Source organism: Oenanthe melanoleuca, chromosome 20 (assembly GCF_029582105.1).
Source record: "Oenanthe melanoleuca isolate GR-GAL-2019-014 chromosome 20, OMel1.0, whole genome shotgun sequence".
In the NCBI taxonomy this organism is placed as follows: Eukaryota; Metazoa; Chordata; class Aves; order Passeriformes; family Muscicapidae; genus Oenanthe; species Oenanthe melanoleuca.
This window is the reverse complement of record NC_079353.1, coordinates 6,990,773-7,011,948: the sequence shown is the minus strand read 5'-3', so window position 1 is coordinate 7,011,948 and position 21,176 is coordinate 6,990,773. Positions and strand designations below refer to the sequence as shown.

General features: G+C 54.1%; 1 protein-coding gene across 1 annotated transcript; it reads right to left on the bottom strand.

Moving 5' to 3' along the window:
• Window positions 1–877: 877 nt before the first annotated feature.
• Window positions 878–17,025, bottom strand: FKBP1A (FKBP prolyl isomerase 1A). The gene is made up of 6 exons (XM_056507551.1): window positions 16,789–17,025; window positions 9,699–12,496; window positions 9,545–9,592; window positions 3,735–3,847; window positions 2,895–3,046; window positions 878–1,909 (listed from the first exon to the last, which is right to left on the bottom strand). Exons 2-5 carry the CDS (start codon window positions 9,820–9,822, stop codon window positions 2,918–2,920), a joined length of 414 nt encoding a protein of 137 aa, XP_056363526.1. The 5' UTR covers window positions 9,823–12,496; window positions 16,789–17,025; the 3' UTR covers window positions 878–1,909; window positions 2,895–2,917.
• Window positions 17,026–21,176: the final 4,151 nt, after the last annotated feature.

Below are 21,176 nucleotides of genomic sequence, written 5' to 3'. Positions count from 1 at the left end.
ATTAAAGCAAAAAGCTTTGCAGGAAGAGAAACCCAAACTGGCCTCAAGCTTCCACCTAGAAATGGCCACAGCAAAGGACAGAGTAGGGTGCTGGTGCCCCACAAGCTCCTGTTCTGCCTAACTGAGCAGCAATTAAGGGCAGTGTTAATTCCTGCACAGCCCTGTGCAAGTGCTCCTGGATGCATCCCAATGGCAGGAGCTGCTCCTGCCCCAGGACCCATTACACATAAACTTCGCTTGGCAGCAGAGACAGGCTGTGTTATTGATCATGGCTGTGTTATCAGTTGTGGCACACTGATCAAAGGTTGTCAGCACTGGCCCACAGTGGTGCCTGAGCAGGTCCTACATGCAAACAAGCTCAAAGCAGGTGATCTGCTGTGCCCCCTGTGCCATGTCCAGCCTTCAAAAAGGACTGAAATAAATCTAGAAGGATGCAAGGAAAAGCATCCCTGGAGCTGCAAGGACCATGGGAACATACATACATCCATCCCTCATGCTTCTAGTCCAGGCTGAGTCACAGCCACAAGGGCATGAGGCTGTGAGAGTAATGCTTAATAGGTTATGGTGAGGCAATTAATTATGCAAATTCCAGCAGGACACCATCACCTCCCTACAAAGCACAGGAGCCCCAGGCATCATCCTGTGCTCCCAGGGCTGAGCACCTGAGCCTCACACTAAGGCACAGCAGCACAACCCTGGCACAACACCCTGTGATTCTTGCAGAGCACCCGCAGCACCCACTGCACCCCATGAGCCTGGCACAGCACCCTACAAGCCCAGAGCAGCACCCACAGCACCCCACACAGCACCCCCTGAGCCCAGCCCCGCCCCTGCTGAGCAACAGACGGGCGAGGGAAAAACCTCCAGGACACAGGGCTGAGAAAAGCCAGCATAAAGCGTTTTTATTGCAATAATAAACTGGATACCTTTGTGCGGAGGAGAAGGAAGTGACCGGCGGGAATTTCTGTTACCAATGGACTGGGCAGGGCAGAGGGAGGGGGCACAGGGCACAGCTATGCATCCTGTGAGACCAGGCAAGCAGCGATGACCAGCATCAGGTGGCAGGAGAGAATGGGCAGGTGTGCTCAGAGCACGGACAACAGGGGGCTGACAGTTACTTTCCACGGGGGAGGAGGACAGAGGCATTTTTTTGTTGAGTTGAGCCCCCACCACCTCCCCTGCAGACAGCACCTTCCCTTTGTCCAGTTTTCCTTTTTCTTTAAAGAAAGCTCCATGCTACGGGATTTTCAGGGTGTGGTGGAGCTCTGGTAGAGACCCAACTCCCTAAATCCAAAAGCGGTCTGGAGGGGAAGGCAGGCCCACTGTGAGATGGCAGGGTGAAGCAGGGGCAGAGTAGCACTCCTTTCCCAGAGCAAACCCCACAATGCCCGCAGTGATGTTCCCCAGGGAGCAGGGAAAGGCCAGGCTCCCTCGCTGTCCCATTCAGGCAGAATTCCTATAAACAAGCCTACTGCTACCTTGCTCTCTGCATCCCTTCAGCCTCGACAGCCTCACTCTGCTATGGCTTTTGCAGCAGCAGCAATTTCTGGTTTGAAAACACCATAAATCTGCACCAAAACAAGTAACTAACAGGATTCCTTTTGTTCAAATGACTCCTATCTAAGGTCAGCCCATCTGCGTGCTACTGGGAAAACATAGTCTACACCTGGAACAAAAATAAGATTAAGAACTTGACCCAAAAAGAGTTGAGGTTTACGGCGTATAGTTTAAAAAGACATAAAAACACGATACAAGGAGGAAGAGTCAGACGCAAAGCTTAGTGACCAAAGGCATTCAATCAAGGTGTAAGGTTATACAATGAGTGTAGTGGACTATCAGGAAAAGCTCCATACAAAGTCATGTGCACTTTTCTTGAAGCTGAGATTCTGGATTCCTCCATGTGCCAAACCTGTGGGGAGAGAGGAGAGGCAGCGTGACAGAGCTGCCTGCCCAACAAGGAGGGAGTGTGCCCAGGGCAGCCTCCACACAAACCACACCGGGCCCTCAGGGCAGCAGTCAAGCCTCCATTACAGGGGGCAGTACAGCCCCACCCTGCCCCACATGTGGGGACCCCACATCCCAGAGCAGAATCCCACAGAAAGACAGAAGGGACCCTAAAGACCCACCTCGTTTCAGCCTCCTGGCACAGGGAGGCACACTGTCCACTAGACCAGCCACTCCAAGCCCCATCCAACCTGGCCTTGGATGCTTCCAGGGATGGGGCAGCCACAATTTCTCTGGATATCCTGTGCCAGGGTGTTTCCACCCTCGCAGGGAAGAATTTCTCCCTAATGTCTAATCTAACCTTGCCCTCTGTCAGTGTGAAGCTGTTCTGCCTTGCCCTGTCACTTCAGGCCCTTGTGTGAAGTCCCACTCCAGCCCTCCTGGAGCCCCTTTAGGCCCTGGAAGGTGCTCCAAGATTTCCCCAGAGCCTTCTCTTCTTCAGGATGAGCAACTCCAGCTCTGAGCCTGTCTCCACAGCAGAAGTGCTCCAATACAGTCACAGCCTTGTGCCCACATCATCAGCCCTATGCCCTGGCAGCATGGGAGACAGGAGGGGGTGTGGCAGCTGAGACCCTTTGGTGCAGCAACAACACTCAGAACCCAAAGCACAAAGAACTGCCACTGCAACACCTCCATTACATGAACCCGCTCTGCCAGGCTGGGAACTTTGCATGTAGCACTGTAGTGACCTGAACCCCAGCTCAGCAGATTCCCAAGAGCAGCTTCTACCCACAGCCAGAAACCTGCCCTGTCCATCTCCTATTCCCCACTACTGCCCTCTCCCTCCTCTCACCCCCGTCCCACCTCCCCACACTGTCCCAAGATCAAACACAGGGGCCTAGAGCTGTCCTCAACCCACACAGTCCCTGACAGAAGCTGCCCCTCCTTACCCGAGGAAGGGTGCTGGGATGGGTCATTCCAATTTCATGAGCTCCACATCAAAAATTAGAGTGGCGTTTGGTGGGATGATCCCTGGGTGGCCAGTGGAGCCGTAGGCATAATCTGGGGAGATGGTCATCTTTGCCCGCTGACCAACACTCATCTGGGACAGGGACAGAAACACAGGGATGTCAGGAGATGAGCACAACTATCAGGTGAGTGACAGAGGAGAGACACACACCTGCTGGGCAAGAGCAAGGACCCAGGCTGCACAAACCAGAGGAACGGGAAGAATGTCAGGGGGAAAAGGTAAGCAGCACGGGCTGGAAAAGGAGCAGGGCTCGAGAACACAGGGAATGCCAGGCCATTCCCTCCAGCCATCAGCATCCTTGTGCTTGTGCTGCCAGCATGGCACAGAGTGAGCACTGTCACACAGGCAGGAGCTGAAGCTGTGCTGTGCCCACAGCGTGGGATCACAGCCTGGAGCTGTGCTGTGCCCACCAGCCCTCCCTCTGCGTGGGCTCTGGAGCCCAGGAGGCCTGAGCGCTCCCGCCGTGCTCATTCAGAGCTAACTCAGAGCAGAAATGTCACTGCTGAGTCACTGACGTGCCGTAGGTGTTGCTGGGGCCTGGCCCGGCTCCGTTCCTGCCAGCTGGCAGGTGGCAATGCAGAAGGTGATATTCACACCCACACCTCCCAGCGCCGAGGGGGTGGGACAGGGGAATAAAATAAAATAAAAAAAATAATAAAAGAGGGAAGGAGCTGCATGCACACTGATTGCTGCCCACGCCGCAGCTCCTGGCGCAGCACAGCCTGGCACGGGGAGCGCGAGGCGGAGGAGCTGCAGGCACCTGAGCGACTCCTTCCTCCCAGCCACGGATCACCTCCTGCTTGCCCATCACAAACTTGAACGGCTTGTTCCTGTCGCGGGAGGAATCAAACTTCTTCCCATCCTCCAGCATACCTGGGGAGAGAGAGGGAGGTGATGGTGATACAGGGACAGAGCCACGCGTGCCAACGTGAGATGCTGTGACCTGGCAGCCCGAGCAGGTGACAGTCACATGGCTCTGAGTCAAAGATGTGTCTCAGCTTGTCTTCCTTTTCCCTGGGAAACACCTGTACAGGAGGGGAAACCCCTGTGGCATCACCATCCTGGGGCAGGGAAGGATGGCATTTAACTGTTCTGGCCCTAAGAGAAGTGCTCCTCTCAAGGACAGACAGGGAAGCAGATGGATGGGGGAAGAAAATCTTGCCCACCTTGCAGCACCACCAACAGCCATTTATCAGGCAGCAAGATCCGACCTTGTGCTTCCCACCCCACCAGGAAACACACCTCTCACTCCTCACCAAGCTTCCACCTTCAGGCACCCAAACCACTGATAATACTGCCCCATCTGGAGGCTGTGACTGGTCTCCAGCCCTGCCTCTGCCCAGCTGATCTAAGCCAAAACCCTCCTGGACCCAGGAATGACAACAGGCAGCACCAAGTGCTGGATGCATGTGCCTGGGGCAGCCCTTGTTCCCCAACACAGGCTGAGCCAGGCTGATATCCCCAGAGCTAAATATAACTCCCCAACATGAGCTAAGGAGGAATTTCCTCCCCTCCCTTGCTCCCTGCCTGACCTTCTTGGGGAATCTTGGAGCGGGCGCTGCCTTATAGGAGCAGTAACTCCAACAATCAGCTCCCATAAGACAGCTCCAGCTCTGCATTAACACAGCCAGTGCCCTGTACAATAAACCCTGTGTGATAAGAGCAAAATTAAACTCTCTTCCAAAACACTTCTTCACTTCCCAAAAAAAACCCCAAAATCCTGCTATCCTGGCTGGAAACTGCTCTACAGTCTTGAAAAATCAAACCTCCTCAGGACGGCATGGGACAGACTGACTTCCTTTTGCCAGGGCACGTGTGCAAGGGAAAATGTGTCTGCTGAAAAAGATGGGATGGGGAAGCTCAGCCCCTACTTGCACAGTGACCAGAGGGAATGGCACAAAGGGACCAGCAGCCACGGTGATGGGAAATGCTCAATGGAAAGAAGAGAATGGGAGAAAATACATCACCTTTGCAGAGGCAACAAGTACCCAGACCTGTGGGCTCCTCTCAGGGACTAGAATTAAGATTTTGATTTAACAGACAGCAAAAATCCCTTCTGCAGGGTGTTGAGCATCAGCTCAGCCGGTCACGCTGTAGCCCTGGACTTTGGAATAGTAAATCTGGAGCTCTCTCATTTCCTCCTTCCAGGATAAACCTCTTGTCGCTGAACCTGCTTCCAGCCCTGTCTGGCACTGCTGCTGCTCGCTGCTGTCCCCTGGCCCTGCTCCCACCTGGCAGCAGGGACACGGACACAGGGACATGGGCAGGCCATGCCGGCTGGCACCAGCAGCGCTGCCTGCCTGCGGCCCCAGCTGACCCTGACTCGGCTCCGAGCCCTCCGAGCTGGCTGAGGAGGGACAGAGAGGACAGCTCTGCCACCCTTCTCCCTGGACACCCAGCAAGGAAAAACCCCAAAGGCCATGCAGCACAACCCCTGCTTGTCACAGCAGGCAGCAACTATTAGGATGCTCCCAGGGCATCTGCAGCAGTGCAGGAGGTGCTGCCAACCATGCACAGGAGTGGACAGCACTGCCCGACCCCACTGCCAAGCTCACCTGTCCCAGTCCAGCCTCAGGAACTGTTTCAGAGCTAGCAGATGAGAGGGATTGTTGGACTATGCTGGTTGCAGCAGCCTTAGGGATTGATCACCTTTCCCAAACCAGGATGAAGAAGGTCATATGTGGGAGCCTGCCATGCTCCCCCATCATGCCAGCAGAAAAAATAGAGTCTCCAATCCCTCAGAGACTGCATCTTCATCTCAAGCACTTCCTCTGCCCACAAGCCCCCTGGGAGATTTCTCCAGCTCTGGACAAGCATGAGTAACCATTTTCTCATCCCTGCCATCCCTCAGCAATGAGATAACAAGATCTTAAAGCTATTATGGAGGCAAAGCATCCTCTTGCAAAAGCAGCTACCCCAGCAGAGCCTCAGGAGCAGGAGACAGTCCCTGGTACATCCCAGCTTATCCAAGCCCCTGGGCTCCATACTTGTCACCCCTAGTCCTGCAAGGGCAGCAGATCTCACAAAGGTGGATTATGGACACTCACTTATTTGCCCTGGCTCCAACCTAGAAGGATTTGAACTCCCTGAGGTCTCAGGAAATCACAGTGAGGAAGAACAGAGAGCCCACAGCTGAGGCTGCAGCAGCCATGGGATGGAGTAGGGGCTCTGGAGCACAGTCCCAGTCCCAGCCAGGCAGCGTGGCCCTGCCAGGTCTCTGCCACACTTGGCAGGCAGGAGCTGGGAGACGCCGGCTGCAACGTGCGACTTGGCTCCGGGCCCCCTGGGCGGGCAGAGGCAGCAGAGAGCGGTGCTGGAGCAGGCAGATGAGCCCTGGGACAAACCTGCCGGGTCGGGTTCTGCCAGGGGTGTAGGGCCCCACCTGCACCCCCTCCATCCCCTCCGGGGTGCTGATCCTTGGCACGGCCATTGCCCAGAGGCTCCGGCACAGAGCCAGCCTCCCGAGGAGAGGCAGGAAGAGACCAGAGCAGTGGGGCAGGCACCTCTGCTCCAGCTGGGACAGGATGGAAAACCCTTGCCAGAAACTCTGGAATACCCAGCATGCTCCAAACCCCTGCTCAGGGAAGGGATGCCTGGATGAGGTTCAAGCCTGCCTCCACGAGCACTCCCCATCACTCAAGCCCACCCCATTATCAGCCACAGCTGGGACAGAGGACCCCAGAGCAGGCAGGGAAGGGGGTGCAGGAGACAGCACTGAGCTTCCACAGTTGCCACAAGCCATGGACTGCGAGTCATACGCCTTGGGAGGAAACACCTCACAACCACAGGACATTTGCTGAGCATCGGGAGAGCATCGAGGGCAGCACCCAGAGCAGCCAGGAGAACACCACTGCCCCAGGGAATGTGCACAGGTGCTAGGGAGGACAGCAGTCCCCCCAGTACTATCCTGCTGCAGAAATGCAGTTACCTCCAGTATCCCTTTCTGCTCCAAGCCCCGCATGCGAAGTGTGCTTTGCCACTCAGGCAAAGCAGCTTGGCCAATCCATGTCAGACTTACTCCTGTCCAGGCACTCCCTAGAATGACTACAGCCCCCCCTGCATTTCCCCTCCTGAAGGGCAGTGGGGTGCCCCACTGCAGTCTCCCCACACAGCTGGTCTCCCTGGCACCAGCACTGAAGGAGCCCTAACTGCACAGCACCCCCACTCTGCTCCCTGCTCTGACTCAGGGGGGCTTAGCTCTCTTGGCCCCCAATCCACTCTTCTCCCCACTGATTCACTCTCACACTCTGTTCCACCCCACGCCAGTTGCTGCAAGCAAAGCAAAGTGTGCTGAACACACTGGGCGCATTGGGGAACTTTATCCTCGATTTAGCTCCTTTAAGAGCCCTACAGAGCAGATTTCATATCAAAGGCTCTTTTGGACACCCCATGGCACAAGCCCTCCACAAAAAGACCCAGGACCTGGAAAGAAGGAGGGGGAACAGGTTCAATTCCACCAGGTCCCCCCACATTTCCATCTCTGTGACCCCTGCATAACCAACTGGCATCTCCAAGGAGGAGGCCCAGAGGTTGCTTTTCTCTCCACCTCTTTCCTCTGAACTGTCCTCCTGCACCAGAGCTGTCTGTCCATCCTGAGATCCTCCTGGCAGGGCCATGTCCCATGGAGCAGAAACCTGGGCACAGGCAGAAGCAGCCATTGGCTGATCAAGCTGGCTCCCCACAGTCCCTCACCCTTGGATCACTGTTTTTTTCCCCAAGTGGTTTTTACCCAAACCACTGTGCATCCATAACCCAGTACAGGGAGAGCTGCCTCCTGCATACCACAGGCTGGATCTCCCCAGCAATGGAGCAAAGGGCAGCTGGGGACAGAGCCAATGCAGGGCTCTGGAAGGAGTCCTGGAGCTCAGCACCTCCAGCACTGCACTCTGCCACCATCCTGGATGCTGCTCTGGGATCGGTGAGCATTGCAGCTGGGCCGGGAATCAAAGGTTTGTAAGGTTTCCCATGAGCCAAGCCCCGCTGCCATCTCTAGCAGGGCTGGCTGCAGGAACTGCACTGCCGATGCAGGGAAATGGCATCAGGGCCTGGAGGTGTTTGATTCCTGCTGCCTGCCGAGGCGGGGGGGCAGGAGCTGCCTGCAGACGGAACGGGGGTGGGGATAAAGGACAAATGCAGACAATAATAACAAAAAAATAAAATAAAGGAAATTAGAGAACCGCTCCCAGGCGCAGCAGATGACTGCTGATGGGGATGGTCCGTTGTGAGCAAGTCACCACGTAGCACTTTGACTGAAGCACCGTGACGTGGGGACAGGATGCTGGTGACCCCCAAACAGCTCTGCTGGGGTGGGGACGGAGCTGGGGAGAGCAGCCAAGCTCCAGCAGCGCCGCAGGAGGGGAGAGCCGGCGCAGGGAGCCAGAGGGTTGGGTGCCGGGAGGGCTGGCAGGCGGCAGGACTGGCCCACCGGGAGCCACTTGACTGCCTGCCAGCCTCTCTTTGTTCTTCCACCGGCAGAGGAAACGGGGCGGCCGGGCAGACCAAGCTGTTTCCTCTCCCTGCTGACGAGGGAACGGGAAGGACGGGGGAGATGGAGGAGCAGCAGATGGGCTGGATGCCTGCCGAGCCCTCCCGGCAGGCCAGGCCCCGTTCTGCAGAGAGGGGCACCCCCAGCCCCCCAAGGGGAGCAAGGGGAGGCAGAAAGCGCTGGGGCGGGAAGGGGAATTGGTTATTAGCAAAACCAGCCACAAATGAGTCATTAACTCATTTTTACCATGCCGATGAGCCAACGCTGCACAAAAGGCAGCCCAGGGGGACAAGAGCCCCCAGGGTGATCCCCAAAGCATTTTTTGGGGTCCCAAGGTTGGTTTCTTTTCCCCAGCATTCTTCGCAGAAGGCTACTGGAGAACATGACCCTCCCGGGTTTTGGGGCAGCCCCTCATTAAAGCACTACCCCGACCACTTAAGCCCTGGTTACTCGCACTGGGTCCCCTAAAAAAACCCCAGGATGCGGGTCTGGGGCGGCCCCACAGGTACCCCTGATGCCACCCCACAAGGGAGAAGGGACTGGGGCAGGAGTGGGGAGGGGATTGCACTCCTGCAGGGAGCTGCGGCGGGAGGGACCCTGCTCTGAAGAAGCAGACCCCAAAGGTCCCGGGGGGTGACTCGTGGAGCCCGTGAGGGCTCCGGGCCAGGCCACCCCACAGCCCACGGGTCTCGGCTACCCTGGGACCCCCAGGGCTCTACCCAAGGTGCCCCTGCCTGCGCCCCGGCGTCTCCTCCGGCTCGTTCCTCGGTGCACCCCCAAAAAGAAGGCTGGATACGCGTGGGAAAGGCCCCTTCATTGAAACGGCTGCAGGAAAGACAGGGACAACGGGGGCTCCCCACGGTCACGGGGCACCGACAGGATCTCCATGCTCACCCCAGCGCCCCCCGGCAGAGGCCCCCGTGGCGGCCCCTCTTCCCCACGGAGCGGCGCGGCCCATCCGAGCCGCCGCGCCCGGGGTCCCTGCAGGCAGCCGGGGGCGGGGAGGGTGGCAGGCCCCGCTCCCACGGTGTCCGGGCCGCTCCGAGCCTCCCGCCCCTCCGCTGCCGGGGCCGCCCCGCACTCACCCGTGTAGTGCACCACGCAGGTCTGGCCGCGCTTGGGGAACGTCCGCCCTGCGGGGAGACACGCGCCATCACCCCGCGGCACCGGGACCCGCACCGGGAGCCGCGGGGAGGGCAGGGACAAGAGGTGGGGGGGAGCGGGCTCGCCGCGGCTCACCGTCGCCGGGGGCGATGGTCTCCACATGCACGCCCATGCCGGTGCCGGTGCCGCTCGCACCCGCAGCGCCCGCAGCCCGACGGAGGAGGGGCCGCGTGTGCGCAGCCGCGGCAGTCACCGCCATAGAGCCCGCCCGTCACTTCCATAGATCCCGCCCGGCGGTGCCGCCCTGGCCGCCGCCATCTTCCGCCCCCCCGCCCGCCGCCATCTCGGCACCGCGCGGTTGCCGGGGGAACGCGGGCCCGGCCATGAGGGACCCTCCAGAGCGGGGCCCTGCGGCCTTTGCCCCTTTATCGCCATTTCCAGCCCGCACAGCCGTGGGCTGCGTGGCCCCGCACAGAATAAATTAGGCTGGAAAAGACCTTTGAGATCAGCGAGTCCAACCTCTGACCCAGCACCACCATGTCAACCAGACCGGGGCACTGAGCCCCACGTCCAGTTTTTCCTTAAACACCTCCAGAGACGGTGACTCCATCACCTCCCTGGGGAGCCCATTCCAAATTCTAATCACCCTTCCTGTGAAGGTATTACACCTAACGTCCAACCTAAACCTCCCCCGGTGCATCTGAAGACCATGTCCTCTCGTCCTGTCCTTTGTTCTGCTGAACTGGACGCAGTCAAGGCGGCAGTGCAGACTGGAGCCCCAAAGGCAAAGGCCAGCAGCGTCCTGGCTTGTGCCCTCCCCGGTGTGACCAGCAGGACCAGGGCAGTGACCGTCCCCTATGCTTGGCATTGCTGAGGCACCTCGAATCCTGCCATCAATTCTGGGCCCATCACTTCAAGAAGGACATTGAGGGTCTGGAGCGTGTCCAGAGAAGGGAATGGAGCTGGGAAAGGGACTGGAGCACCAGGAGAGGCTGAGGGAGCTGTGGGGGCTCAGCCTGGAGAAAAGGAGGCTCAGGGGGATCTTCTCACCATCACAACTCCCCAACAGGAGGGTGCAGCCAGGTGGGGGTCGGGCTCTGCTCCCAGGGAACAAGGGACAGGACAAGAAAAAATGCCTCAAGTTGTGCCAGAGAAGGTTTATGTTGGATGTTGAGGAAAAATTTATTCAAAAGGATGATCAGACATCAGCGCAGGCTGCACAGGGCAATGGAGTCATCATCCCCGAAGGAATTTAAAAGACATGTGGATGTGACACTTGGGGACGTGGTTTAGTGGTGGCCTTGGTCATGCTGGGATTTGATGATCTTAAATGTCTTTTCCAACCATAACAATTCTGTGATTAATGCTGCTCCCCACTGTGCAGATGGAGGTCAGTGCTGGCCCTGCATCCCTGGGACATGCTCAGCAAAAGATATGCAGGTTTGAACAATCCCACACTCAAAAGGACTTTTTCTGGCAACAGCAGCTACTATTTTCTCTTTTGGTCAAAAAAAGAATCACTCCAGGCACAGGATTTTTGCCTCAAAGCGTCCTATTTCTTTACTTCAAGGAGGTGAACTTGAGCCTCCACAAGGGAACAGAGAAGTTCCAAGGACAGCCAAGAGACTAATAGAAAGCCAGGATTCTCAGCAAGTGCATTAAAATGGGACATAAGAGGAGGAGACTCTTAAAGTAACAGATAATAGCATGAAGCAAGTTTTACTTGCTTCGGTCCCTTGCTTGTATCTTTTAAATACTGAAATAGCAAGGGTGGTTTTTTTCTTGTTTGATACCATAGCATTATGTTTTACATTAAAGCTCCAACACACCGAAGGTGCAGGTGGTCCCTGACTTTCCACATCAGGAGGGCAGATGTGTGAGACCCTGGGTCAAGGTGAAAAACAACAGGGTAGAAAAAGGGGCACATTCTCATCCCTATGTAGTAATGCTGTCTTTGCCAAGAGCTGGGCCTGCTCTCTACAAGAACTAGTGATAAACAAGGATCTGAAAGGGGAAAATGCTGCTGGATGTAAGCCCACGATGGAGACCTTGTCTCACTGGTGCAGGCACGCTTGCACATGTCAGACACAGTAGTTCTCACTCTGGGTGGGGTGTTTTGGGTTTTTTTGTTGTTTTTTTTTTTAAGTCCCTGGCATAACCTGCTCATCTTACCAGCAGCAAGGTCACTGTAACAGGGGCATGGTGCTCAGCCAGGTTTGACCAACCCCTCACTGCTCAGGGTCCAGCTGGTCAGACCCAGGATATGTTCAGGTCACATTCTGGTGCCTAAATTCTTGAGAAAGCACAAAGGCTTGAAAGCTAGTGAATTCTGCCCCGGTCGTTCCCTGCCCTCTGGCTCATCCACTGACAGAACTCACAAAGTCAGAAATGCCAAGAGAGACAAGCATGACCATTGAGATTTAATACTGTAAAAAATAAAAGGGACATTATTTGAGCTACAGAAACACCACCCCAGGCAGTGGGCTGGCAGGCACCACACACACCAGCAGCTGCGGATTTGCTGGAGGGAAGGACGGATCCACAGAGGGATCTGGATAGGCTGAATCAATGGTGCAAGGCCAAAGGTATGAGATACAAAAAGGACAACTGCCAGGTACTGCCTTCAGGTCACAACAACCACATGCAGTGCTCCAGATTTGCGACAAAGTGGCCGGAAATCTGGGAAGAGATCTGGGGGAGCTGGACAGCAGCAGCTGAACTTGAGCTTGTGTGTGCTCAGGAGGGCAAGAAGGGCATTGGAACCTGGATGAGCAATAGTGTGGCCAGCAGGACCCGGGCAGTGCTCCTGCTCCTGTGCTGTTCCTAAATCCAGAGGCAGCCAGACGGGAAGCAGTGGCAGAGTGCAGGGCATCCCAACAACTGACCAGGCTGAGCCAGGTGATCCCAAGGAAGAGCCTTCACTCTCCAGAAAACTAAAAAACAATAAATTAAAAAAAAAAAAAAAAAAAAAAAAAAAAAAAAAAAAAAAAAAAAAAAAAAAAAAAGAGAAAAACATGAGGTTCTTTGTGTGTCAGAGGAATGGTTTTGAAGCAGGGCTGCTGTGACCATCCTGACACCGCTCTCAAACAACATCGCCCCATTGATCGCAGTGTGCACCATGAGACTTAAGGCTTTGCATTAATTCATCACACAACTGGGGAGCAATTTACTCAAATCCTGCCAGTGTGCACCAGACTGGAGAGCTGCAAGGTCAGCCTACGGTCAGATCCAGCTCCAGCCCTAAAAATAACCAGCCTCCCTCTCTGCCTCTGCACAAGGCTGAGCCCAGCCCAGCACTACAGCCCCAGGATGGCTGATTTTCCCCTTCTCCCTCCACTGCCCCCTCACTGTTGCCAGGAGAGATGTGGGGGTGCCAGCAGTTTTTGAAGATGCTGCTGTGGGAGATGTAGCTATGGGCTATCATTTAAAAGTTCAGCCCTTCTTGAAATTCATTTGACACTTCTGGTAAAGCCTTCCAACCTGTCAAAACCCAGGACAAGCTGCCAACCCCTCCCAGCTGCTGGCCTGAGGCAGTATAGCCCATTCTCTCCTGTTTTCCCAGAAGTGACTCAGGTGACATGGCTCAGGCAGGTGGACAGAGCTGACCCCTACCCCCCTGCTGCCAAGTGTTGTTTCTGCTCATGCTTTAACCCACTGCTGGCTTCAACTTCACCTTTGTTCAAAGAAATTCTAAACCTTTCCCCATGAAAGGGCAGTCTGAGCACAAAGACATCCACTATCTCGGCAGTATTTTTCCTAAAAACTGGTCAAAAATAGTTTCCTCTCAAAAACAACCCCTGTGTTTTCTGTGCTTGTGTTCCCACCAGGCTAAGTGACACCTCCACATCCTGATGTCTCAGTGCTGCTCTGGGGCTTTGGGGGCCCTTCCTCCCAGCACTGCTGTCCAGATGAAAGCATGGAAATGCCTTTCCAGATCTATCAGGACGTGCCAGGTCCCTGGAAGAAGCTCTGGTGAGGTGGCAGGACAGGGGCTGCAGCAGGACCCCCTCCCTGTGCCTGCCAGCTGGGAGAGGGAGGGGTTTGGGACACAAACCAGGCCTTTGGGACAGGGAACAGGAAGCAATGACTTTCCCCCACGGCAGCACATCCTGACAGCACAGCAAATCCATGTCTGCATGAACTCAGCCTCTCCAGCCTGGGTTTATTCCCAGTTGCCACACTCTACCTGATGTGGGTTAGAAGGAACCCAAGCACTTGTGAAATCTGATGAGATGTCAGGCAGGGGGCAATGGCTTCAAACTGGATCCATCCCTCATCCTCCCCAGCTGCAGCTCCCCCAGGCTCTGGTAGCACAGGATGGTGTGTGAGAAGTCAGCCTCAGGCTCCATGTTCCTTACAGTCTGGAAGGAGCTGTACCTGAACAGGTGCTACAGGAATTTCAGGGAGGCAGGGTAGGGATCACACCACGCTGTAGCAGAGCACCCTGGACAGCACAGAGCTTGGAGCAGCCCTGAGGAGGAAGCAGAGCTGGTCAGATGCAAGCCTCAGATAAGGTGGCCACACTGCTCCTTGCACAAGCTGAGCTTCACAGCACAGCCTCTTCCCCAGCCTCCAAACCACAGCCCAGCTACTGCAAGGTCAAGATCTGTGAGAGGAAGTGCTAACATTTGAGAGAAAACGTAATGTCTGAGTTTCTGACATCTCTTATTTTCTTAACTTCTTCAATTCATTGCCCTGCAGCAGAACCCTGTGCTCTCTGCATGCAAGATCTGCCCCCAGTTGGAGCCCGGAGAAGAGCTGCTGGCACAGCTGACTCTGTATGTCCCACTGAATCCCTCAAAACCCTCACCTCTCAGTGAAGTGTCCCAGCTGCCTCCTTGTGCTAGCACTCAAGGAATTTACACAGCAAAGACCCTCCTGAGGTATCTTCATGGACGTTTACCATGAGACCAGCTTTTTGCCAGGATTTTCTCCTTGGGCTCTTGCTGACCAGAAAGCCAGTAGCAGACTGCATCCCAGTCTCTTCCAAGGAAAATGATCAAAGAGACGTGGAATGGCTCCAGCCAGGAGGGGAAAGGGAAACAACATTTTGAAAGGGAAAGAAGTCCTGGGGAAAGGCTGTGAGCAGCAGCACAATGCAGCTTGTTCCAGCCAGTGTTTCATCTGCATTCCCTGGACACCCCTCCCAGTGTTGAAATGGTGCAGAAACTTCTCCACCACCAGTATTTACAATCATGAGATTTTGATCCAGTTTGAATGCATTTCCAATGGCTTTCAGCTACCTACCAAACTCTGCCTTTGCCCCAGACTGCTGAACCCCTTAGCAGATAACCCCATCTCATTGTTCAAGGCCAGATTGGGTGGGGTTTGGCACAATCTGGTCTAGTGGAAGGTGTCCCTGCCAGTGGCAGGGATTGGAATGAGATAAGCATTAAGATCCATTTCAAACCAAACCTTTCTCTGATCCCACACCCACTCCTCCACCAGCCAGAGCTCCGAGGCAAAAGCTGATCAGTGTGCATTTGTGTCATTTGCTCCTCTTGGGCTTGTCTTGTCAACAGGGTCACATCTCTGGTGTTTTCCCTGATTCTGCTCAAGGCATATTTGCAGGAGATGAGCGGCTGCTAATGAATGAGACACAGATCTAATTGAGGCACAGTGCTCTGCTGAGCTCTGACACTGTCCTTTTCTATTCTCTTGAACCACAATCCAACTTCAAGTTCTGTAACATTAAAAAGTACAAATTGCATCAGGCTTAAAGTGACTGTAATGGAGGCATTGAGGAGAGAGACTGCAAAGACCAGAACCCAGGGGATTTCTATAGATCAGCAGGGGAAGCACAAGGAATGTTTCATCAAGCAGGAAAAGGGCTGATGACAAAACCTCTCTTATTTGGATGTGGTTAACTTCAGTAAATACCACACTGATCCTCAAGTATCTGGCAAATTCCCAGAGGCAACCTACAGCACTGACTTCTCCCCAGCCCCAAACTGAATTTGCTGTCTAGTGTGATACATCTCAGCATGGAACAAGACCAGGAGTATCCTGTGGGATACAGGGTAAGGCCACATTGAGAGAGGACAGCTCATCCGGGCTTGGCTGGAACAGCGTGTGGCCTTGGTGACACTCACTGTCCTACAAGCAGACCTGTCCCAAGGCCATTCTGTGCAGACCAGGGCTGACCTCCCCTCCCAGCACAGGCCACTGTGGATGATGCTCAGGGCTAACAGGCTTGTGAGCATCTTGGGCTCTTGGTCACACCACATTTCTTCTCCAGAAGAGCCCTGCAGAGTGAGGGGAGATTGGGCACAGGGCTGCTGTGCAAGAGCCTGGGCTGAGGGACAGGCTGCAGGATCACATGGACAGCTGGGGAACCAGGAAACTGAGTCAAGGAATGCCTCAAATTCCCACTCTCCTCATCTCTTTTAGGGTGAGCCAACTCTCTGGGCTGACTGGGCTTGGGACAACTTGCTGTGCCACTAACATCAGTCAAGGTAACAGTTACCCTTTAGGAATGGCAGACCCTCATTGTAATGGTACTGGGGAGCAGTGTACAAAATCAGGGGCACAGTCCCAAAAAAGCAGCATTCCAGAAGGCACTGAATGAGTTTCCCTCACGCAGCAATTAGCAATAACTCCTCCACAGCCCCTGCCATGGAAAAAGCACTGATGCTGCTCTGCCCACCAGGCTGGAGGGCCCAGCTTCTCCCTGCACACCCAGGGGAGCAGAGTGTTTGCCTTCCCTGTGCCAGCCTGTTCTTGCCTCTCAGCTTCTGGTCCCCGTTTACTTTCTGCCTTTTACAACCCGCAGCAAGAGTCAGGTCCCTATGTTCCAAACTGCAGGCATGCAATCTCAAAAGCCTTGTCCCATGGGCATAGATGAGGCATTAGGCTTGCACCACCAAGGAGCACTTAGTCATACAACATCTTTCCACAGCAGTTGTGTTTCTAAAATTACAAAGGCATTTCTCAGGCTGCACGGTTTTGTGGTAGCTTTTGTTCCCTTGATGCTCTCAGCAGGTAGGACAGCGCTCTGCATGGCTCTGCCCATTTCACTTGAAAGTCAGCAACAACACCACAAGGCAGAGCTTTGCTTTAACAATGTGTTCTCGAGCCTGAGTCATAAACACTTCAAACCACCCCCACAGCCTGCGGCTCGAGCTGGGCAGGCTCCGCGTGGGCAAGCACACTCGCGAGGGTGAGCTGCACGTGTGAAATGTGCCTCTGCATGTGAGAAAGCAGCACCCTGGGACACTGATCTTACCTCTCTGTGGACCACTCTCCTCTCTGGGAGAGCCCCTTGTGTTGACCTGTGCAGCTCAGCATCTTTGTGATGCCCAGAAGCAGCCGCAGACGCGCTGCATCCTGCACGTGGCAGGGATGCACAGCCTTCCTTGGCCCGCGTGAGGAAGACTCTGCCTTGAACATCAAGCTGTTGCTGCAAATGAACATCTGAGCTGGATGGGGATTTGACAAGTGAAGGTACAGCATCTGTGAGGCTCCAGGGGGAGCTGACGTGGGGGAAATGACCTGCTCTGCAGGAGGAGTGTGGCCAGACCCTGCCCACCGAGGCAGGAACTCTCTCAGGGCTCACAGTACAGCATGTACTCAGGGCAGTAGTTCCCAGGCTTTCTGCAGTCAAGTGGAGAAATCTACTGCTCTCCAAAGGTCAAGCTGTGTCCAGCATTTGTTTCCCATCCCAGACTGCTCCAACAATGAAATCTCAGGGATGCATGGAAGAAGGCCTTTGCCTGAGCTCCAGAGCACTACAAGAACACCCTGAGCCAGCCCAGCACTCCTGCCTCAGCACCAGCAACCACTAGCTGCAAAGAACCAGCGTGTGAAACCCAGAGCAGGCAGGCAGGCAGGCAGAGTGGCAGCAATAGGCAGGTCCTTGCTGCAGGTCCTTGCTGCAGGTCATTCCACAACAAAAACCCTTCTCTGCCAAAGAAGACCTGGAACCCAGCTTGGACTTATTCACAGATTACAGAATGCTTTGGGCTGGAAGAGACCTCATCTTGTTCCAACCCCCTGCTGCAGGCAGGGACACTTTCCACTGTCCCAGGTTGCTCAGAGCCCCATCCAGCCTGGCCTTGGACACTTCCAGGGATGGGGCAGCCACAGCTTCTCTGGGCAACCTGTGCCAGAGACTCATCACCCTCAAAGGAAGAATTTTTTCCTAATATTCTGCCTGACTCTGCCCTTGTCAGTGCAAAACCATTACCCCTTGTGATGTCACTCCAGGCACTTGTGCAAAGTCCCAGGACAAGGTCAGTGAGAATGGGAAGCGTGGATATATCCATGTGGATACATCATTGTCTTGGGGTGAAAAGAGGAGAGAAGAAGTGCAGAGTTTGTTATCAGAGACAGCACTTGCTCCCCCACATTGCTCACACAGACCAGTTGTCTGCAGTGGACAGCAGGAGTGAGAGAGCTCTTTTGACTTTTTGGATTTTTTTTCCTGGCTAGCTGAGGCAAAGGAGTTCCCCTAGACTGTTCTTTTCCCTTTTTCTTAGAATTGTTCAAACCTGCTCTGGATGAAAACTCAGAAGAGCACTGGGAGCTCACACCTGTGGCCCACCAGGCCTGGCCTGTGACATTTCCCAGCAGTGGAGGGACTGAGAACAGCCTGAGTGAGCTGAGCTGCAACCCATGGAGGGAACTCTTCTGAACTCATCTCTTGGGAGTGGTGAGAGGTTTTGCTGTTTGGTTTGTTCATTTTTGTGTTGGGAAGTGCTTTGTCTGTTAAAAAATAGGGTTTTTTTTCCACTTTTCTCTGAGGAAATAATTTTCCCCGAACCAGTTGTGGGAGGGACTGCTTGAATCTGTTCCCTGGAGGGCCCCCATTTGGAGGTTTCCTCCCAAAGTTGCCCTAAACCAGGACAATCATACATTTTTCTTTTATATTGGAAGATCTGCAATTTCCAGCCTCCTTCAGCCTGTGAGCTCCCAAGAGATCTCCCATAGTAGCGCAGACCTCACAGTGTTTTAACCTGGTGACAAGAAAGGTGCATTTCAGTTTCCCTTTCACAGTCCTTTTGTAGCCCAGAGCATCCACCAGTCTCAGCATCACAAAGCAGAAATGACTCCTGCGTGCCGAGCGGTGGGAGCCCAGTTCCTTGGCGCTGGCTGTGTGGGAGCAGCGGCGTTCCCAAGGCAGCCATGCTCACAGCTCCCAGCCAGCACTGCTGCAAGTGCTGGGCAGGGCAAAGCAAAGCAGAGGGAGAAATTGGCTTCAGAAGACAGCAGGCACTGGAAAAGGCTGGCAGGGAGGGATGGCACCAGCACTCTGCCCGCTAATCATCTGTTTGGCACATCTAATCCCATCGGGCAGCTCTTTAAAAGCATATGTTGCCTCACTCCCTGAGACTGGACTTATCTTCAGCAGCCAAGGCAGTAGAACAGAGGCAAAACCTTCTCCGTGCTCTCAGTGTCACTATGTTAGTGTCTCTGTACATCCTGTATCCACGGGTAATTGAGCACCCTTTCTTGCAAGGTTCATTACAATGTGTCATCTTCAGCTCAGCCTTGCCTAGTCCAGTGGGGGTTAATCTAAACCACCTGAGTTTCACAGGCTGACTCAGAACTTGGTTAATAAGGCACAGTACAAGTGAGTCAGTGGCATCTCTCCTCACTGCTGTTTTACTGACATACCAGATAACAAATATCACTCACACTGGACCACAGCCAGTGCAGTGGGATCCAAATCCCCATCTTCCACCAGCATATTTTGGCATACATCTCTGTAAGAAGGCAAAATGCATCTCTCCCCATTCAAGAGGAAAGGGGAAACTCAAAGGGAAATATCAAATCCTGATTTTTATTTTTTTTCCCTAGTCCATTTTCTACTCACTCACCACACAATTACATTTGGACAGACACAAGGTACTTTGGAAATTGTGCTCAGCAATTAATCCTCTGGCTCTTTGGCACTCATTTACTCCCCAGGTGCACAGAGCTGCATTTGCTGCTCACAGGCTACAAAGGAAAGAGCTGACCAGCAGTTACCTCTCCAAGCAGCTGAGTAGCTCTTGCATCCTGGCTAAGTCAATGCACGATTATCCCCAAACACAGGGAAGCTTTATTCCTGCCCCGCTCAGCTCCTCCCAAAGCCTCTGTCGTGCCCTCAGTGCCTCACAGGAGGCAGCGTCACCCACTGGAGCTCGACAGGATGTCACGATTGCTAGAGCAGCACGGGGAGCTCACAGCCTGCCTCTGCATGATAGCAGGGCTCAGCTTGGTGCTGGAAGGGCAGATTTTGGTGAAAAGCACCAGTCCCAGTGTTAATCACTGCTGTACTCTGGGTGACTTGCTGCAAGCAGTGAGCTCTCCAGTAACACTCTGTGCCAAGGCCTGAAACCTCATCAAGGGGCTGGAGTGAAAGGATGATGACTCTTCCATCACTAACTGATCTTTTTCTATCAGTTGCTTAAAAATATATTTGGAAAGAAATAGGAAATATTCATCAACACAGCAGCTACACCCCAAGTTCTGTTCTGCAACTCAGCAAAAGGCTCAGAGAAACCAAAGCTCTACAGCTTGAGAAACAAGGTTCTGTTGGAATTACTCACTGCAAAGGAACTACCCCAGAACCCTCTTCTCCAGTGCAGAACCATAGGATCCCTGTCCAGACAGCCCAGGACCCAGGAATGTGTGATACCAACAGCTTCCACCCAAGCCACCCTGGCTGAACAGGGCTTTCTCAGGGCACTGAGACCTAGAGACGGGCTGCTCAGGCAAGGAAGACCCCTGAAAACAAAGTACAACACAGTCTAAAGCCAGCAAATGGGGATTTTGGTTTTTTTTTGCACAGCAGCAAGTGGCAGCATTTGGATGTCTTCCACCAACAAATCCTCCAAAGATTTACCTCTTCTTCACTGCTCTAGGAATGGACAAAGGCTCTTGGGTTCCCCTTAGCACAGCTACCTTCTCTTGGTGAAGGAGCCAGGACTCAACAGCCACCAAGATTATGAGGCAGGAGAGAACCTCTTGCCACCATAGACCCCATAAGCCATTAAAGAGTTAATTTAAGGAGGAGTCATGAAATGTACCTGAATAAATAAGAACATCTGGAATCTATTCAGGAACTCCCAGGGCTGGAACTGACAGGTTCAGTACAGACAAGACAGAACACTAAATAAGATAAGCATTTAGGAATGTTGCAAGTAAGTCACAAAATGATAAATTAGTAAATCGAGAGGTGCTCGACACTAGAGCTGTTAAACTGCCAAAGATGGAGGTCTGTGGCATCATTAGTATTGTGCTACTCTCTGTAGACCTGTGTCTATATGGGACTCATTTGGAAAAACTGCTCACAGGTAACTAGAAAGGATTTCACCCCCCATTTCTGTGGAATCCTGCAGAATTCTGGCAGCCCCATCACCTGGCCTGCACTGCAGTGAGCTGCTCCCTTGGTTGGATGGTGTGTGTTTGTTTAGCTGTCCATCAGTGCTGCCCTAGGAGCCCATGGAAGTCCCCAGGTGATCCACAGTGACACATTCCACCAGCTCCCAGGGCCATTGTGCCAGCCATGTGTGGTCATACCACTTACCTGAGCGAGGAGGAGACTTGCAGTTGAACTCTCAGCAGACATCAAATAACTCCAGTCTCTTTTCCTTCCTGAGGTGAAATGAATCTGCCCAAAGCACACCA

Bases quoted from the DNA above. Each gene is read 5' to 3' on its own strand.
- FKBP1A (XM_056507551.1), bottom strand. From the start codon at position 9,822: ATGGCGGTGACTGCCGCGGCTGCGCACACGCGGCCCCTCCTCCGTCGG. The intron at 9,593-9,698 runs GTGAGCCGCGGC...GTCTCCCCGCAG, and splicing joins GACCATCGCCCCCGGCGACG to GGCGGACGTTCCCCAAGCGC. The intron at 3,047-3,734 runs GTGCCTGCAGCT...TCCCTGTCCCAG, and splicing joins GGGAGGAAGGAGTCGCTCAG to ATGAGTGTTGGTCAGCGGGC.